Genomic DNA, 20,144 nt, shown 5'->3' with positions numbered 1-20,144 from the left:
AGGGCTACAAAAATCTGATGAAGTGGCTGAGAAAGCCTCAGAAAACCTGTATCCTATCAGGTTTTAGTTCCCTACAGTTGTGATTTGTGCCTCTGACTGGAGATGTCACTTGGCTGAACTATTGTCTTTTCTTAATTAGACCATTGATGTGTTGCAGTATTTCTGGTAGGAAAAACTTCATTCAGCAGCTGCAGTTAAATGATATTGCCAGGTGTTCAGTGGAATAAAGAGAAACGGAAAGTTCCCTTTACTGCAGATGATTATTTTGTCAGCCTATGTTTGAGCTATGCTTTTGAGTTCAAGCAATACACAGATCCAATCTCAATGTACCAAGAAAATGACAGGTCATCCATCTGAGGAAACTCCAATGTGTTTGATTGGGGATTTTACGTATTATACATACTGAAGTAGTGCATAATACAGTGACCTAGAAGGAGAATTATACATGATCATAAAGTTTTTGCACCTAAAAATCTGAAAAGTATGGTGTGCATTTGTGTTCAGTCCCCTAAGTCAACTCTGACTAGTTTTTCTATCCGTGCTGTAGAAAAGCATCCCCACAGCATGATGCTGTCACCACCGTGTTTTACCATAAATAATGTTTTGCATGTGGACCAGAAAGTTCAACCTCTGTCTCATCTGATCAGAACACCTTTTCTAATTTGCTGTGTAATCAGGGCTCCCCAACCTTTTGTTCTCCATGGACCAGACCTGGTCTACCAGAACGTTTTGTGGACCATGGGAGGGAGGGTGCGGGGTGGTTGCATTTTTCTCACATTCCACAAAACAACCACATAGGGCTGGACCAGATGCTCACTCAGTTTACATGTTTCTCTTCTTGCTCCGTTTCATTCCGTTTCTAGATACTTCTGAAGTATACCAACAGAAGTGCAAGAACACTTCCTATTTAAAAAAAATATATGTATATCCACTCGCTCTCGTAGCTCTGCTCCTCAATACCTCCAAAATTAATGCACATATTAATTGATTGACCACGTCTCGCAATAGACCCAATAGACCCAATGCCTGCTACTTGTCTTGGGCCAGATTGTCAAGGTGGGGTTTTGGATCGGACCAAAGTGCAGACAAGAGCTTGGCATCCGCATCTTAGTAATTTTTTAGTTTATTCTCAAAGATCAAAAAGTTACAAAACACTGCAGGAACTCATGGAAAAACGTAGTATCGATTTCCAAGCGAAGCATAGTCATGGTAGAGAACGGGGTTGTGACGAACAGGAACCAGCAACAAACAATGACACACAACCAACTAATATACTGAGGGATAACAAAGGGCAGGTAATCAAAGAAACAGGGAACAGGTGTGACAAGGAAGCAGGGAGGCAGAAGGAACAGGTGAAACAAATACAAAGACTGAGGATGGGCAAAGTAACTAATAAACAATAAACAGAAACACAGACCAAGCAAACCTATAGACAAACATAAATAATCAAATGGGGAATAAGAAAACTAGAATAATCATGACTAAAGTAAACAGAGAAACTAGAGGGAACATAGGAACAACAATAACAACCTGAGAACAAACAAAAAAAAAACCATAAAGAAAACCTGAATACAAAAGAAAACAAATCTAACCAAACTGACTGAATAAACTGGAAAGGAAACAGAAAATAAATTAGTAAACAAGAAGAGTGCAAAGGAACAAATACTAAAACATAAATAGACACAAAGATACGAAAAGAGAAATTAAACTAGAGAATCCAAGGAAGAGAAAGAACTATAATAATTACAATAATAATATTAATAATGATGATGATAGTAATAATAATAATAAACCATACAAAGAATACAACCATAAAGGAACTTAAGAAGGAAAACACTAGGGGGCGGTAGAAGGAGAAAAAGAACTAATAAACATGATACAAAAACCAAAATAGAAACATCTAAGCAAAAGGTAAACAAACACAAAGCCACAAACAAAGTCCAAAAATGTCAAACCCTGACACAGATGGTTGCAGACTGCAAACTTTCTTTTAACAACAACTTTTTTTCTTGCCACTGTTTAAGTAAGGTTAGATTTATGTAGTTCACGACTAATAGAGTTGCAGATTGTCCCACTTGAGCTGTGGACCTTTCCAGGTTCTCCAGTGTTACCATAGGCCTCTTGGCTGCTCCTCTTATTATTGCTCTCCTTCCTCGGTTGTCAGTTTAGATTATGTCTTGGTAGGTTTGCAGAACAGAATAGATTTATACAGGTTTGTACAGAGATAAAAATTACACATAGGTGAACTCTATTTACCAATTAGGTGACTTCTGAAGACAATTGGTTGCACTGGAGTTTATTTAGAGGTATCAGAGTTAAAAGGGCTGAAAACAAATGCGCACCACACTTTTCAGATTTTTATGTATTTTTGAAACATTTTCAAAAGCATTTCCATTTTCCTTCCACATATGTAGTGTTGGACTGTCACACAAACATTGCAGTGAAATAAATGTAAACATTGTAACGTGGAAAAATGTGCAGTTCAGGGGCTATGAATGTTTTGGCAAAGCAGAATATAAGCTAATTCAGCATTCCTCTTAACTGAAGTAAAAAATCCTGAAGTACATGATATTACTGGTTCTTTCTTGTCCAATCCACTCATCTCTCTCCGCTGTGTTTCAGTGGGTCGACAGACCACGGCTCCAGCTGCCGTCAGCGGGGTGGCAGGAACCACCGCTGGCATTGTGGAACAAGGTGAATCCACCTCAGATGTGAATATTTAACCATCATCTTCCTTACCCCCCTTTAAGCCTGAAAAGCCTCTCTGATGTGACACAGTTAAATGGAAATCTTCTAAAATCACACCACACACTCTCTTGGCTTGTTTTAATCTCTCGCTTTAAATCTTTTTCTCTCGCTCCATTCACCTTTACTGCTCCTTAAATATTTGCCAAGGTAAGCAGCTTCATCACTCATCTGTGAGATGAAGGTATTAATCCTCATCTCTTTTTTTGTTGTGCTAGGAATCGGAAGGTGCATGTATGAAAGAATGTATGCACCATTTAAAATGTCAGGTTTTAAACGTGAGTTGAAAGAAAAAAAGTCGCTGGAGGTTAGCTGCACACAGAGCTTTAGTGTCACTCTGATGAAGGATTAATGTCAGCCCAACCGTTGCTCTTTATGTCGTTTATACTATCACAAAAAGTATTTCAGCACCAGAGCACATTCTCTATGGCCTCCTAGAGTGTGTGTTTTTGCCCCCACATCCTGCTGCACCCATCAATGAACTCCAGCCTACTCTTGAGATTAACTAACCCATTACCGTTTACCTGCAGCTCTATTCCACTTCCTCCATAGCTCCATTCCTAATCCCCTGTGTAGCTGCAGCTGTGTATGAGTGTGTTAGGATTATATGGAGAATTAGACTTTTTTCCCTCCCCTCATTGCTGATGCCCTCTGCTTATCTAATGCTCTGAACAACGAATCATGGTTAGGAAGTGCCAGTTGGATGGAGGTTTTTTTATGTTGTTTGAATAAGAGTTTGGGTGTTTTCCACTAAATAAGGGTTTTTTTGTTTTCTATTTCTTTTCCATTTATCTATAGTATTTCAAGTTTGCTTTTAAGCAGGTGCAGTTTTTTCATGCATGCATAATTAACAGTGCATGTGCATTTGTGTGATGAGATTTTAGGAGTTGTGGTCATCTGAACATTTATGATGTGTACTCTTCCATCTGAGGGTGTGTCCTTCTGCCTCTCTGCAGCAGCCAAGAGTCTCCTCAACAAGAAGGCCGATGTCAAGGTAGGCTAGATTGTCTTTTAATTTCATTCCTTATTTGTGTCCTTTATGTGCATGTCTGACTCCTCCTCTGACTCTGGTTTGATCCATTTTTATTTTATTAGTGATGACTTGTAGTTAGACATTGTTAGGTAATGCAGAGTTTTGGCCTTAAAGGCACAGCATGAGTCATTACTTTGCAGGACCTTTTAACTCTAATGTTGAAAATCAGAGGCAATGCCAAAGCTCATTCTGCCTGACTCCTAGCAAAGGACTTCATAGACAAGGACTGCATGTGTTTGTTCTGTAGTTTAAATCTGTCAATCATGAAGAGGAGACCTAGGTGGCATATTTAGTTAAATCATAATTTAACATACTAAAAGTAAATACAACAATTCATATAGGTAAGCATGATATGCATGACAAAAGTAATATTGTGCTCTTTTATTTTGAAAAGTTAGTTTAAATCCTCTGAAATTCCCATCTGATTCACATCTCTCCTTGATTTGGCTCAGCGGGCACTTTGCACCGCTCTGCTGCAGACATTTTTCACACAGAATATTCCTTCAGTGCCAAAGCAAATCTCATTAAAGAATTAATGTCTGCAGAGTTTAACTCCCCGAAGAGACTACTTAGATGCTGAATGTGCAGTAATTTGGATTCTGACATTGTTGGTGCGCTTCTTTTTTTTTTTATCTCAAGTCTCTGAAGTGTTTGCAGTCTGCTGCTTTCTGTTGTGTGTGTGTGTGTGTGTGTGTGTGTGTGTGTGTGTGTGTGTGTGTGTGTGTGTGTGTCTTTGCAGTATCCTGTGTACCACTGTTGGAAACCTGTATTCCATGTGTTGTGTATATGCTGTGTTTGCACGACTCAGTGGGAAGCCTCTGTGTATACTGGAAGAACAGCTCCAGTAAGCTGCATAGTTAGTCAGTTAGAAAGCCTTAACATGCATCTTATAAAAGCACAACTGCAAGCTGAAGAAATGATAGAAACAAAATCTCAATAAATGGTTCCAGAGCTGCTCCTATAAAGGTTTCCAGTGTTTACACATCCAGCCCACAAACCTTGCATTCTTAGTGGTAATCCTGGTTGCTGGTTCCTTAATTTAGAGAGACAACCCAAGGCTCTAAATGTAATCCAGAGAATCTTAAACAGGATTAAAAATTAGTTGGAAGCCAAGGAAAGAAGAGAAAATGAGGCAGGGATTTATGTTAAAACAATCTGCATGACTTGGTCAGAAACTTTGGCAGCACCGCCCTTTAGCAGTTCAGCCACATGTTGGAAAATCTGTCATATAATGCTGTGTATTTGTCAGACCAACGTGCAGATCAATGTTAGGAAGCAGCATGGTGAGTTGGTGAGATTTAATAAAGGATATAAAATATGTGTTGTATTTTTGATATGCTCCAATTCCTGGTTCCAGATTGAAAAGGTCACCTGACCGTCAATTTGGACATTTTGGGGCATCCTGAGCAACCCACAAAATTTAATATGACTATCGTATATTTAAGACACTGTGAAAGTGTGAAAATAAACTGTTCATTTGTACGTCTTGTGGTTTATATCTTATTAAATCCGCCACATTCTTAATGTTGTTCTGTACGCTTTATAAATGACACAGTCTGACCTAAAATCTGACCAAACCTTTCATGTTTTAGGCCAGTTTGGATTACCAAACATATTTCTGTTTGAAAAAGGGCAGAATAATGCGAGAGAATTGTTTTAGAAAGATTTTCTTTACTTTCTTTAAATTCGGAAGTTTACACACATTACTTTAGAATTTGGTAGAATTGCCTTTAAAACTGCATGATTTGGGTCAAACCAAATCATGCACAGGTGAACATTGTCCAACATTAAGGAGTTAGAGCAGTTCCACCTTGAGGAATGGGCATAAATCGCAGTGGCAAGATGTGGCAAATTCATATAGACTTGTCCAAAGCGACTTGCAGCTGCAATTGCTGCAAAAGGTAACACTACAAAGTACTGACTTTAGGGGGAGGATGAACAGTTATGCACGCTGAGGTTTTCTGTTATTGTGTCCTATTTGTTGTTCACAATAAAAAAAAATAATGCAATAATGCAAGTTTAGGCAAGTTCTGTAAATGAAATGGTACAAAAAAATCTATTTTAATTTCAGGTTGTGAGGCAATAAAACATGAAAATGCCTTGACTGTGAAGGAAATCCTCTCATTTTTCCACAGACAAAAATAGAAACTATGTATAAATAGGACTAGTTTTGATTGAAATTTAGTCTGATTTAATATCAGACAGTAAAAAAACAACAGGTGTATACCTTTCTGTACGGTATAATTTAATATCTGGTTTCAACTGCACTTGTGTCATGTTCCTTTACCGTCTGAATGCAGAAAATTATTTGGTATTGAGAAGTTTTGTTATTGGTATTTAGCCTGTTCACCTAGCAGTGAGCAACTCCCACTGTGTTCTGACTTGATGTTCTTCCTAAATCTGTGTTCAGACTTCTGGGTAAATGCAACACAGAATCATACTAAACAATAACTCAGATAAAACTATTAGCTGTCAGGGTTTGGACATTTATGGACTTTAGTTTGTGGCTTTGTGTTTTGTTTACTTTAGTTAGATGTTCTGGTTTGTGGTTTGTATTCATGTTGTTTATTGCCTTTGTTTTCCTAACAGTTCTGGTTCCCTCTCGCCCTTGTTCCCTTGGTGTTGCTTTACTTAGAATGGTTTCATTATTATTGTTATTGTGATTATTAGTTCTGTATCTTCCTTGGATTCGCTGTGTTTATTAATGTTAGGTATTTTGTTCTCTCTCCTAGTTTAGTCCCTTAGGTCTAGTTTCTATAGTTCTAGTTCTCCCTCTCCTCTTGCTAGGTCAGCTTTTATTATTGTTTACATCTTTGTTTGTCCTCATGTTCCCTGCTTGGTTCTAGTTAATTCAGTCAGTGTGGTTTTAGGTTTGTCTACTTTTGTAATCAGGGATTCCTTATGGGTTCTTTGTTTATACTTAGGTTGTCAAGTATATGCTGTCTATCTATGCTGTCTAATTGTGTTAATCTGTTCCATTTATATAAAATCATTTGAATCCCTACTACTTGAAACAGAAAGAAAAAATGCCAAAAATACATTTACGTTTTTAGTGATTGAGAAAGATAAGAGACTAAAGATCAAGTTTTTATCATTAAAAATATTTTAAATAAAAATAATAAAATCATTGCTTTCTTACTGTTATTTGTTGAACAGAAAGCTGAATGAAAATATAAAGACTATTAAATTCCACCCACATTCAGCATTTTTAATACCTGAGATCAAATTATTGGCCCATTTCTGTGTTCCTAGTGAGGAACACTCCACATGTAAATGCTGTTCAGTAGTAACTTCTCCCTGTTTGTCTTGTTGAAGGAGACTTACAGATGTAACGCATTATGTGGGTCTGCCATTTTGGGCCTGTTTTTATGTCCGTTTTATGTCAGAATCTTAGTGTAGTGTGTGTTTCTCTCTGTTAACTGCTGGACTGGAAGTTATTCATTGTAATCAATACTGATGACAGGCATCATGTTGAAAGAAGGAACTTCAGAAAGGTTATAAAACTTCAGTTTACTAAGGCGTATGCCTTTATTGGAGAGGTCTGCTTTCTCATACTGAAAAACTGTCAACCTTCCTGATAGTCGTGGTATCATTTGCACGCTTGTTACAGAGATCAACAAAATCAGAAATTTACACTTCAAATACAGACCTAAGACTAAAAATTGACATTCAACAAAACATCCATCAATTGTCCATACCCACTTATCCTTGCAGGAATTAGCCCTCCAATATTCATTGGGTGAGAGGCAGGGTACACACTGGCAAGTCAGGAAGAAACACAAAGATATACAGGACAAACAACCATATGCACACACTCATACTTTTTGACAATTTAGAGAGACCAGTTAACCTAGCAGTCAGGTTTTTGGACTATGGGAGGAAGTCAGTTTCTGGAGAGAACCCCAGCATGCACAGGAAGAACATGGAAGCTCCATGCAGAAAGACCCCAGACCGTGACTTGACAAATAAAAGACCAGAAGACGACAGAGGTGAAGCTAGAATAGAAAGCTACATGACACTAAGATTAAAAAGATAATCTGTTGATGGGTCCAAATTATAAGATCACTATAACCTGATGCACAGAGTTGCGTCTATGCTGTCAAGCATAGAGTTAAACATCTGTGACTGAAACATCATTTTTCTTAATAAAGCAGTTTCTCAGTCTCCTCTGACATGCTCCTGTTTCCTGCATCTCTCTTCCTCCTCCAGTCTCTCTCCTTTCCACATCACTAACCCTCCCTTTGGTTGCGTGGGGTGCCCTGATGCTAATCTGAGATTATATCCCTCCAGATGATTAATCAGTCATTACATAATCACAGGGAGGTCACAGGGAGGCAGAAAACCTAGGAAATGCCTTCTATGCCGAACATATCCAAATTTGCTTTATCTTTAGACTCTGTCGACAAAGATTCAAAACCTCAGGACAAATGGAAGATCAGTTTTAAATGACTATTTAACATATTTTTCTTTGCCTTTCTCTCTTCAATAACTACGGCAAGTGGTATTGAAGTCTTGATTTTGTTTGTATGATGCAACTCATGACACAAACACATATCTGGGCTGTTTCAGATCTCAAAACAGACGCCCTCTCCTGGGCAGTGTTAATGTCCTTGACTAAAACTATGATGAAAATATTTTGTCAACCACCCTGTTTTTACTTATGAAATCAGTAGTTTTTAACTTCATTTCATTGTAGATCAATAATGTCTTCCAGGTGGAATGAAATTATTTTTCTTTTAGGTTGTAAGAAGAGATAAACTGGAGATCTTCTGTGATTTTATAGTTTTGTTGAATAAAGTTACAGAAAATGTACTCGACAAAATCTAAAATGACTGCAGGTGACTAAAATGCAACTAAAACTAAATTACATTTTAGAATAAAAAGGACTAAACTAAACTAAAATGTGCTGAATTAAACCCTGCTCCTGGCCAAGCCAGCTGACTCAGCATTCCATGGCCAACTCCTCTCTTAACTACAGCCATTTTAGGGCTTTTTCTGCTACCACCATCTTATGCATGATGCACTGTATTTTCAGGACAACCTTGTTGCCTTGCAGATCACATGGCCAACATAGAGCAAATGTTAAAGACTTAGCATGCCATTTGTAGCCGGAAATGAGCAATGAAGGTATTTACGATAAGACCACCCACACACCCAATCCTGCTTAAGTATTTATGCAGTGGAACCAACTATAATCTGGTTTCTCTGAGCATTTTAGTAGCAGCAAATGTGCACACAGAGTGCAAGGAACACAGGATTTTTAATTAGGGTCAAATAAATATGGCCGGGTCCAAGTGCTTTGATCGAAACTCATATCTGAGAATGATGCCAGGCCGAGTTTCAACCAGTAGGATTTTCTAACAGTTTTTACATCCAGTCTAAATGAGCTTGAGCTACTTCACAAAGGAGGATGGGGTAGAATTTCAGTCTCTCAATGTACAAAGCTGCTAGAGCAGGGATCTGCAACTTGCAGCTCCAGAGCCACATGTGCCTCTTCAGGCCCTCCACAGTGGATCTTCATAACCCTTGTCAAAAATGTGTAAGACCTGAGAAATACTTTAAAATATTGTCTTCTTTCTTCGTTATCTTCTGCTTTTCTCTCAAACCCACTACCTTCATGCTTTCTTTCATTCCATCCATAAATCCCCTCTTTGGTCTCCCTCTAGGCCTCCTGCCTGGCAGTTCCTGCCTCAGCATTATTTTACCGATGTACTCACTATCCCTGCTCTTTACATTCAAATACAATTCAAAAATACTTTATTAATCCCAAAGGGGAAATTAATTGTTGTTGTAGCTTATATTGTACAGGTTTCCTCAAAGAGCTTTTGTAGATGCTGATGGTTGTGGGTAGGAAGGATCTCCTGTAGCGCTCCGTCTTACAGCACATCTGAAGAAGCCTCTGACTGAAGACACTGTTGTTGTACAACAGTCTCATGAAGAGGATGCTCAGGGTTCTCCATAATGTTCTTCATTTTATGAAGAATCTTTCTTAGCACAACGATCTCCAGAGGTTCCAGAGGAGTCCCCAGAACAGAGCATAAATAAGGCTGTCTTTATCAGCTTGTTGAGATCACACTCTCCACAACAGACTTATAGAAGATATGCAGCATCTTGCTGCAAACACTGAAGGACCCAAGTTTCTTCAAGAAGTACAGTCTGCTCTGTCCCTTCTTGTGGACGGCTTCACAGTTGCATCTCCACTCCAGTTTGTTATACTGGTGAACACTGAGGTATTTATTCTCCTCCACCACCTCCATTTCTTCTCCCATGATGGAAATAATGTTTGACCTATTCCTGCTTCTCCTAAAATCTACAATCATCTCCTTTGTTTTATTCACGTTTAAGATGAGATGATTGTTCCAACACCATGCCACAAAGCAGTCCACCAGCTCCCTGTATTCATCTTCTTGTCCATTTCTTTCATTTGCAGTCATGTATTCTGTCTTGCTGCGGCTAACCTCTGCTTTCCAGGGCCAACCTCCACATCTGTAGAATGTTCTCTACGCGTTCTCTGCTCTCACCTCAGATCACATCAAACATCATAGTCCATGAAGATTCCTGTCTAACCTCATCTGTCAACCTGTCCATCACCACAGCAAACAAGAAGGGTCACAGAGCTAAACCTTGACGCAGTCCCTCTTCCACCTTCCAGCACACCTCACCACTATCTTACAGCTCACTCTCATACATATGCTGCATGTATGAGACACGCTAACATACTTTTCTGCTATTCCAGACTTCCTCACACAATCCCACAGCTCCTTTCTCAGCACACTGTCATATGCTTTCACTAGATCTACAAAAACACAATGCAGCTCCCTCTGCCCTTCTCTGTACTTCTCTATAAACATCCTCAAAGCAAATATTGCATCTGTAGTACTTTTTCTTGCCACAAAATCGTACTGCTGCTCACAGATGCTCACTTCTGACCTCAGTCTAACTTTCACTACTCTTTCCCATATGTATAACCACATATGTATATCCTTAACCACCCATTGTATAACTTATCAACTTTATTCCTCTGTAGTTATCACAACTCTGCACATCTCCATTATTCTTGAAAATTGGTACCCACAAACTTCTCATTTATTCCTCAGGCATGTTCTCACTTTCTAAGATCTCATTGAACAGTCTAGTCAAAACCTCCAGTGCTGTCTCCACTAAACACTTCCATACCTCCATAAGTATATCATCAAGACGAACTGCCTTTCCACACTTCATCCTTTTCAGTGCCCTCGTTACTTCATCTTTACTGATCTTTGCTACTTCTGATCCACAATAGTTTCGTCTTCTGCTCTTTGTTCTCTCTCTCATTTTCCCTATTCCTCAACTCTTGAAAGTACTCATTCCATCTTTCCCATCAGACTTGGTACACCTGCCAGTACATTTCCATCTCAAACCTTCACCACCCTAACCTGACAAACATTCTTTCAATCTCTGTCTCTCTGCCTTACCAACCTGTATAAATCCTTCTCTCCCTCCTTACTGACAAAACTATGATACAAGTCACTATAGACCCTTTGTTTGGCCTTGGCTACCTCTACCTTCACTTTACGCTGAGTCTCTCTGTGCTCCTGGGGACTTTCTTCAGTCATCAGAGTGTCCCACGTCTTCTTAGCTGATCCCTTTCTCCATATATATATCAACTTCCTTCCAGAAGACATACCAAGTAGTCTCCTACCTGTCTCCCTGATAGCATTAGCTGTAGTTGTCCTGTCATTTTGAAGCACCTGAAAGCCACACAACTTTCTTCCTTTTCAGCTTCCACCACTTTATCCTCTGCTCTGCCTTTGTCCTCTTCATCTCCCACACCATCAGTTATTCTACAGACCACCATCCTGGGCTGTCTGGCAACACTCTCACCTACCACTACTTTGCAGTCACAGAGTTCCTTCAGATTACATCCTCTACACAAGATGTAATCCACCTGTGTGCTCCTACCTCTGCTCTTGTAAGTTGCCCTGTGTTCCTGCATTTTCTGGGTACCAAATCTACCCATCACTTCCTCATCACCTCTGTTCCCTGTTCCAGCATGTCCATTGAGATTTGCACCAATCACCACTCTCTCATCTCTGGGGATATTTTGCATCACTTTATCTTCAGAATTTCTCCTTCTCCTCCAACTTACATCCTGCCTGTGAAGCATAACCACTAACAACATTGAAGATCACACCTTCTAGCTTCAGACTCATCACCCTATCTTACACTCTTTTTGCCTCCAGAACATTGCTGACAACCTTCTACTTTAAGATAACTCCTACACTGTTTCTCTTCCCATCCTCTCCATGGTAAAACAGCTTGAACCCTGCTCCTAATCTTATGGCCTCGCTAACTTTCCAACTGGTCTCCTGAACACACAGTATGTTCATCTTCCTCCTCTGCATCATGTCAGCTAACTCTCTTGCTTTTCCTATCATAGTCCCAACATTCAAAGACCCCACTCTGTTCTAGACTCTTGCCTCTTCCTCCTATTTTTCCTCTTCTTTGCTGACGAACAGCAGACCAATTTCCACCAGTAAGCTGTCGGTGACTGACACCAATGGAGGTCCTTGTTAACCTGGCCTAAATTGATCGAGCATGGAAATCATGTTCTTGACTAGCATGGTAGATGTGTCAAAAGTTTTACCCTGGATGCTCTTCCAGACCTAACCCTTTGCATTTATCTGGGCTTTGGACTGGTACAAATAGGACACAGGACACTGTCCACCAGGATGAGGCCTTCAGTATTAACTTTGCCATTATCTTTGACCTGGTCGAAATTCTTGTTTCGATTATTTACAATATTTTTAGCTAGAAAAGTTTAGTTCTAGCATTTTTGTCTGTGCTTTTTCTTGCTATATTTGCATAGAATTTCCACAAGGGGAATGACACAAATGACACAAGGAATTCCTTTTTGTTGAGTTCTTTTTTTTTGTCTTTAAGCTCTTTTAGGTTTTAAGATCTAAAATTTGTTATACATATATATTTCTGTCATTTAAATATAAAACAAACAATTTAAACAGTAGGTGTTCATAAAGCTAAAAAGGTAGGTTTTATGGATCTAGACAAATGTTATTTATTACATTTATTGATTATTTATAAGAAAAAAGGCAAAAATGGCTCATTGGATTATAAAAGTTGCTGACCCCTGTACTAGAGATATACTCTGCAGCTGTAACCTTAGTCCCCTACCGCCTAGCCTGGCAGGGGAATCAAATCAAAATTATCACAACACCACAGATTTTAATTTGTTTAAAGGTTGGAAAACTAAGCAACTTGTTATTTTCTGTTTATAATTAAACCCTACTTTCTCAAATAAAGTTCTGATATAATACAACACTGACATTTGTAGTTTAACAAAGTTCAAGTTGTATTACAGGCACTGTAAGTTTTAAAAGACTTAAAACTGATTAGTAGCACTTCAAAAACACTTGGACAAAAACATTGTGTCTAAAGGTAGTGAATTACAGAAAACACGGGTTCCCTTTTAAATAGCTCTTCAAATGTTTCCACATTGCTAGGTTAAAGCTACAAGATTACTTACTGAAGTGATTGTTGTAATAACAGCGTTTCTCTCAGCGAATGCCTGCTGAGATTTTCTTTTTATATTCACAAAACATATTAGAATCACTCAGATTTTACTTCATAGCTGGGTTTGAATGCTGAGGCGTAGCAATTTATAAACAGGGAAGAGTTTGGTCTGACTGCAGGTTATACCTTTATAACCCCTAATGACACTGTGCCCCTCTGAGTTTCATTTCACATTCCTCAATATTGAAGTGCTAAATATATATAAAACTGATGGTTGGACCCAACTTTCTACCCCAGCTCAGCTTTCAGCAACAGGAAATCTGAACGCCGTGGAGTCTGTGCGTCATTGCTGCAGTTGTGTGTTTCTGCATGCTGATTTAGAACATGAACACTTGCATTCTTGCTATTTATTTAGGAAACAGAGTGACTGTATATTTAGCAAGTTATGTCGTTTGTGTGGGCATGTGTGAACTGCCTGTTATGCTTCACAGTTCCGTCAGAAGTGCTGTGGGTCTTGTTAACTCCTCCGGTAAAATGAAGCAGTTATATGTTGCTGTTTCCTCAGGAAGGGTTTACAAGGATTTAGAGCCAAAGCTTGCTTGATTCTTTACGCCTGGAAAATGTAGACAGCTGCTTGTGTTTCAATAGCAATATGCAAAATGGCATCCATAGCTAGAACTAGCCAAACAACACTCAACTGGACAATATTCTTTTATAAAAAGAAAAAAGCTATACAAACCAACATGAAATTATTCTTGCCTTCTAAATAGATAACCAGACACTTTACTGCAAGATTTTTTGGTGGTGAGCAGAATTCATCAGTTAATAAAAGTTACCCAGGTCCTAAAGAAGCAAAATAACCCCAGACCACCATGTTTCACTGTCTGAAATGTTGTGTTGCACCAGATGTAACAAGATGCACACCTTCCAAAGGTTCCAGTTCTGTCTCATCGGTCCATAGAATATTTTTTCAAATGTCTTGGGGATCCTCAAGATGTGTTTCTGCAAATGTGAGATGGATCTTTGTGTTCTATTTTGAACTCTCCCATGGAAGCCATTTTTGACCAGTCTTTTCTTCTTTTTGTTGTCTCACTGACCTCAACTAAGAAAAGTGAGGCCTGCAGAGTTTTAGATGTTTTTCTGGGTTCTTTTGGGACCTTCTTGATGAGCTGTCAATGCGGTCTTGGAGTAACTTTGGTAGGTTGGCCTTAAAAAGTCTTAAAAACGGCTTTGTAAGCCTTTGCAGACTGATAGTCGTAAATGACTTAGTTTTTTATGTATTCTTGAATTTCTTTAGATTGGGTTATGTTGTCTTTCAGCCTACTACATGTTGCCAGACAGGGAAATTTTAAGGGATTCCTTTATTCTAAAGGCCTGCCAGTAGTTAGGCCTGGGTGTAGCCAGGGAAACAACTGTTAACTGCTATTAATTCATGATTTGAAGAAATGAGTTGGAGGATACTTTTCTCAGAGATGGCCAGGTTGGTTTGGCTAGATTTTTTCTCCTAATAAATAAAATCATCATTTGAAAACTGCCTTACGTTTCAAAATGTGTTGGTCGAAAACATTTTACGGTGACAAAATAGGCAAGAACAAAAGAAATCTAACAGGGGATAATCAATTTTTTCATTGCTCATAGGTATTAAACTTGTGAAAACTTGAGAAATCACATCCAGTGGTTTATAACAGTTGTCGGAGCTCTGTGGAAACCCCTTTGGGTCCATACCTGGGTAAAAACACTCAATCTAATCTTCGTGGACGCTTTATGTCTTGAGTACTCCTCTACTATCTATATTTACCTTAATTACACTGTCTATTTTTTTCCAGTAACCACCCACTTCACAACCAGCAGATGGCACCTTTCTGCATTGTCTCTGAGCACTAATGCCATACTTTGTGTTTCCATCACAGCCCCAGACAAACAGCACGAGAAACAGCATAGTCACCAGTCCCAAAGGCAACATCCCTTCTGCTGCACTGGTATGCAGCTCTATGTCTTGTCTGTCTGTCCAGACCATATCTACACTGCAGAGTACTGATGTGTGTGTGAGTGTATAAGAATGTCTGAAGGTGTGAGTAGATAAAAAAAATGACACTTTGTTTTGAGTTATGAATAGCAGCTTGATACAAAACGCTGATCAATGCAAAGGTTGATTAGGTTAGAAAGGCTGGTTCTGTAATCATACCCTCTATTCATGATGACATTCGTGGTGCAGCGTGAGTCAGTATAAATAGGTAAGCAGAGAAACCCTGAAGTCTGTGACCCAGGTCAATTAGACATACACTGTGATAACTGAAAAGATAAATTTGTCAGGTTGTTTAACATCCTTTGATGAAATGTGAAAGCTTATAGATAAGATTTCATTCTGTCAGATGTTTAAACAGAATTTAACATGTTTGCCATCTGCAGTCAAAGAAGAACACACCATGGTGGATGTCCACTGAGCTCCTTCTTCTTGTAGCGTCCTTATTTCCTCAGTGGTTAAGCAAAGGCTAAGGTTAAGCAAATGAACTTCAATGAAGCAGGAACAGACAGACTAACGACACCGCGTGGAACAAAGGACAAAGATGAACTTAAATACAGACGAAGGTGGACATGACACAATAGGGCAGGTAATCAGGGAAAACAGACACATGTGTGGAACAGGCGTGTGGGAAGACAGAGGGGCAGGTGAACCAGATAGGGATAACAAGAACATGAGGAGCCCGACAAGGCAAACAGTAAACAAACCCAAGGGACCAAAATACAGGAAGATAATAGATCTAATAATACAATAAAGAACAAAGCCAACAGAAGAGAACCTAGGAAATAAAACACCAGAAACGAGGACACAAGAACTAACCAAGCTTAGTAACAGAAAAACACCTGACTAAACGTAAACATCTACAGAATCAAAAAACACACACAGTGACCACACAATTAACAGAGCAGAACCTAGAAAATAAAACACCAGAAACGGGAAGTCAAAAACTAGCCATACTTAGAACAGCAAAACACCTGACTATACGTAAACAAATACCAACCAAAAACACACACTCTGACATTTGCAATGCACCAGTGCCACACTGACAACCAAACAGAACCTCAGAATGATGCTACCAGCACCATACCTGAAAATCATTATTTTTAGGTTTGAAAACATCACTTTCAAGCATTCTTTTTTATAGTGTCAAATCAATATATTTTCACTTGAAACTATACTTTAGAAATCCTTTGGTTTGTTCATGTGGACGCTTGCTAATTTCAGACGTCCTTTAAGGTGTCATGTTTTGGCGCAGATACAGTTATATTCAATAAATGACAATATTCTCATTGGTCAGATTAAAAGTGCCTTTCGAAAAAAACATCCTTTAAGCAGGTATTAAATATACTTTTCATTAAGCCTAGATTTCTACATTAAAATATTTTTTATTTGTATGATTTAATATTTTAATCTTAGATGTCATGTTTTGATTAGCTGTACAGAGCTTAAAAGGATCAGAAATAACAGAAATAAATACTTGAAATCATCAGTCTTTGTATAATTATATAACATCTATATAATGTATTTCACTTGGTGAACTGAGTTACTGAAAAAAATGAACTCTCAATAATATTCAAATTTATTATCTGTATTTCTTCCTTGGTGGCACTATAATTTACGGTTTATGATCACATCGAACCTTGGTGGTTAATATGTTTCTCATGAACATTGTAACACATTTTCTTGAATCTGAGAATGACAGCTGGGGTCAGATGCAGACGCGGAGCCAGTGTCACATTGCAGAGGGAGCGGGCACTTGTAGTGAGCCCTTATGGCTTTTGGCCATTTCACTTGTTAACAATTCACATTACGGATCTGATCTGGATCTGAGCTGTATTTGGTCGCTGCCAAAAAGGGCCTGAATAAACAACTTTAGCTTAAAAATAAAAAGCAACACACTTTGAACCATCAAAATATAAAATAGAATCATAAATCAACAAAGAGACTCAATTTGCTTTGTAAACAGCCAGATATTACGTACGTACAAATCCAACATTAGACACTGCGCATTGACAGCTTGTATGACACAGCTGATCAATTAGTAGCATTAATAATTGGAAACGGAGACAGAAGGGCAAAATGGAGCGGGTGGATTAGGATAAATTGTGCAGCACAATTTGTGCAGTACAATTTGCACTATTTCAGCACCAGGGACATTGCCATGGATTTATCATTAAATAGCCAACCGCTCATAATCTAGCACCACAACCGTCAATAGGCTATTTCAGCACCATGGTCACATCGTCGCTTAATCTTATTTGAGAAACGCTCTGATCTGGACTGATATTTCCCAATTCTTTACACTTGCTGTACATCCTTACAAATCCAGCAGTAAGAGACTGATTTTCCAGCTTTACTTTTTTTTTTTTTTGCCATCAGTCTGGCTGGCATGGGCCCATTCGAAACCGTGGGCCCAGGGCAGCCACACCCTCTGCCCCCCAGCTACAGCTCAGATGGTTAAAACCTGGACACAGTTGGGGAAAATGTTCCAAACACATTCCAACTACTTTTGGAAGGTTGGAAGGCGTGCAATAAGCTTTCTGAATGATCTCCAAAGCACTGACTGGCATGTTTAGTAGGTTGTGAAGGATCAAAGTGCAAAGATTGACTGGCAAACCAGAGTTCTTTAAAAATAAAGAAAATACAAATTTGTTTCTCGGGGGATTTGCAGGAAGAGCAGGTCATGGAGGACAGGAGGACATCCGATACGGGCAGTGAGTTCAACATGTCGGATGAACAAAGAAGCCTTGCAATTGCTCTTGGTAGCGGCTGGGAGGAGGAGCATCTGCTCGGAAAGGCAGCTGCGGTTCCTATGTTCTCTTCTTTCAGGGCAGCTGGAAGAGAAAAACTGCTTCGTCAAGACACGTCTCATCTTGGTGAATCGTTGGCTCATATTCATTTTTGCAGAAGCTCAGACAGAAACGCTAAGGTGACAAGTCTTATTTTTGGCTAGGATAAGGTCACCGGTACACAATCAGCAGACCAAACTTAAGTTTTTGATCCAAGGTTTCTGGCTACAAAGATCTTTACCCAGCCAGTGAGATCAGGACATTTACCCACGTGTCTCCCCTATGTAACCTGTGGTAGTTGCATGGGGGGGGAGACACAAAAGAGTAAGCAATCTGCTCCTTGCCAGAGTTACATAAATCTTTGATGTCACGAGGATTGCAGCTGTGACTCCTCCTTCCTTGGAGCAGTGCAGGAGGTTAATGAGGTGCATTCTGAGATTTAGAGTTTTGGCCAGTCTCATTTGTTTTCTGTAGCTCAGTATTCTTTTTGTTCATTTCATGGCTGGACTCCACTATGTGGCAGAAATAAATCAGGGAAGCTGAGGGAGTGAGACTAACTAACACAGCGGGAACTGAATTACGACACAGAAACTACTAACCAAGGGGAAAGACTAACATCTAAGGGAAATAAACTAGATTACACAGAGAACAGAACACAAGAAATAAACTATGAAACTGAAATGCAAAGGCATGAAGTAATATGGCAAGACCATATAGAACATAAATGATCAACAAGGAAATGATCAAAACACAAATACCAATACCAATACTCCAATCCAATGATACACAGTAGTTTCTGTATTCCTGCTGTGCAGGATCCACAACCTGGAGGTATGAACACAAATATTTTACTGCTGATGTGAGAGACAAGTCAAAGTGTAATAATGTTTACATGAATACTTAAATTTTTGCTGTCATTGTTTGTCCTAGATTCTCCCAGTCTTCAGAACTTTCTTCCTGTTGCCATGTGTTACTCACATCTTACGCTCTGCTGACTCTCATTCAGTCATAACACATCCTCTGTTTTGCCTTCATTTACTACTACTTTCTCTTTTTTCCCCCTTTCTTTCTCCCCATTGTTCCTCCAGGAGCCACAGACTACTGTTATCCATAATCCAGTAGATGGGATCAAGGTACATCCTCTCCTTTCCTCCATCTCCTCATTCCTCGTCTTTCCCTTCATTTGCCATCCTCTTCTTTACTCTGTCCCTTTCCCCTGGTTGGCTCAGCAGTGTTTTTCTAGGGGTCTTTTTTTACACTGTGAAGTTATTGTGATTTTCTTTTTCTGCATGAGAGGTGTGTGGGTGTGAATCTGTAAAGCTGTGGGTGTTTTTTTTTTTTTTTTTTGGTCTTATGCTGCCTCACTGTGTTCAAATGAATGAAACTCTGTGGCTCGGAGAAATCAGTGTGTGTCAGCAGGACTGATTAACACAGATTAACACTCATTCCACTCTTTAGATTGTGTGCTTAATATGGCTAAATGTTCTACCTGTCCGTGTGTGTTCTCATGGAGATGGCTCAATCCACAGATGGGATTGGGCTGGGTTGCAGCAGAGGCAGAAATGCAGTGCTGTTTTTGTTTTATTATTATTATTGGCAAAACTGTTGCGTGAACACTGGATTTTTCTGCAGGCTGAAACGTAAGCGTGTTGTGTATAAATCTGCATGCTACATTAGGATGAATGGCTAGATTTGTTGTTAATTTTAAGATTTTAATTATCAAGAGGGTGGATTCTTTATGTTTCAGGAGTCATCCGACAGCAGTAACACCACCATTGAAGATGAGGATGTAAAAGGTAGGTCACAACTACACCCAGGGCTCACTTAAATACAAACTGCTGAACATTAGAGTGCCTTGCTAAAGTAGTCACACCATTTGAACTTTTCCAAATTTACAAACACAAACCTCAATGATTTTATTAGCATTTTATGTGAAAATAAAGTAGAGCATAATTATCAAGTGAAAGAAAATTAGGATTCTCAAAAATGTGTAAGAGTAAAAATTTGAAAAGCGTGGTGTGGATTTGTTTTTTTAGCCCCTTTA

At 39.0% G+C, this 20,144-nt stretch overlaps 1 protein-coding gene across 7 annotated transcripts in view; it reads left to right on the top strand.

The window, feature by feature from the left end:
• The window catches only part of LOC124872448 (calcium/calmodulin-dependent protein kinase type II subunit beta), a 71,490-nt gene that overhangs the window by 42,934 nt on the left and 8,412 nt on the right, over window positions 1-20,144 (top strand). For 2 of the 7 annotated variants that reach the window (XM_047372459.1, XM_047372461.1), the window contains exons 13-17: window positions 2,623-2,694; window positions 3,702-3,739; window positions 15,199-15,267; window positions 19,189-19,233; window positions 19,848-19,896. In XM_047372459.1, the coding sequence (XP_047228415.1) occupies window positions 2,623-2,694; window positions 3,702-3,739; window positions 15,199-15,267; window positions 19,189-19,233; window positions 19,848-19,896 (273 nt within the window). The remainder of the gene's footprint in view (window positions 1-2,622; window positions 2,695-3,701; window positions 3,740-15,198; window positions 15,268-19,188; window positions 19,234-19,847; window positions 19,897-20,144) is intronic. The other 5 variants (XM_047372462.1, XM_047372463.1, XM_047372464.1 and 2 more) reach the window with 5 other exon arrangements.

The sequence above is a fragment of the Girardinichthys multiradiatus genome, chromosome 8 (assembly GCF_021462225.1).
Source record: "Girardinichthys multiradiatus isolate DD_20200921_A chromosome 8, DD_fGirMul_XY1, whole genome shotgun sequence".
NCBI classification, from domain to species: Eukaryota; Metazoa; Chordata; class Actinopteri; order Cyprinodontiformes; family Goodeidae; genus Girardinichthys; species Girardinichthys multiradiatus.
This window is presented reverse-complemented; position numbering and strand designations above follow the sequence as displayed.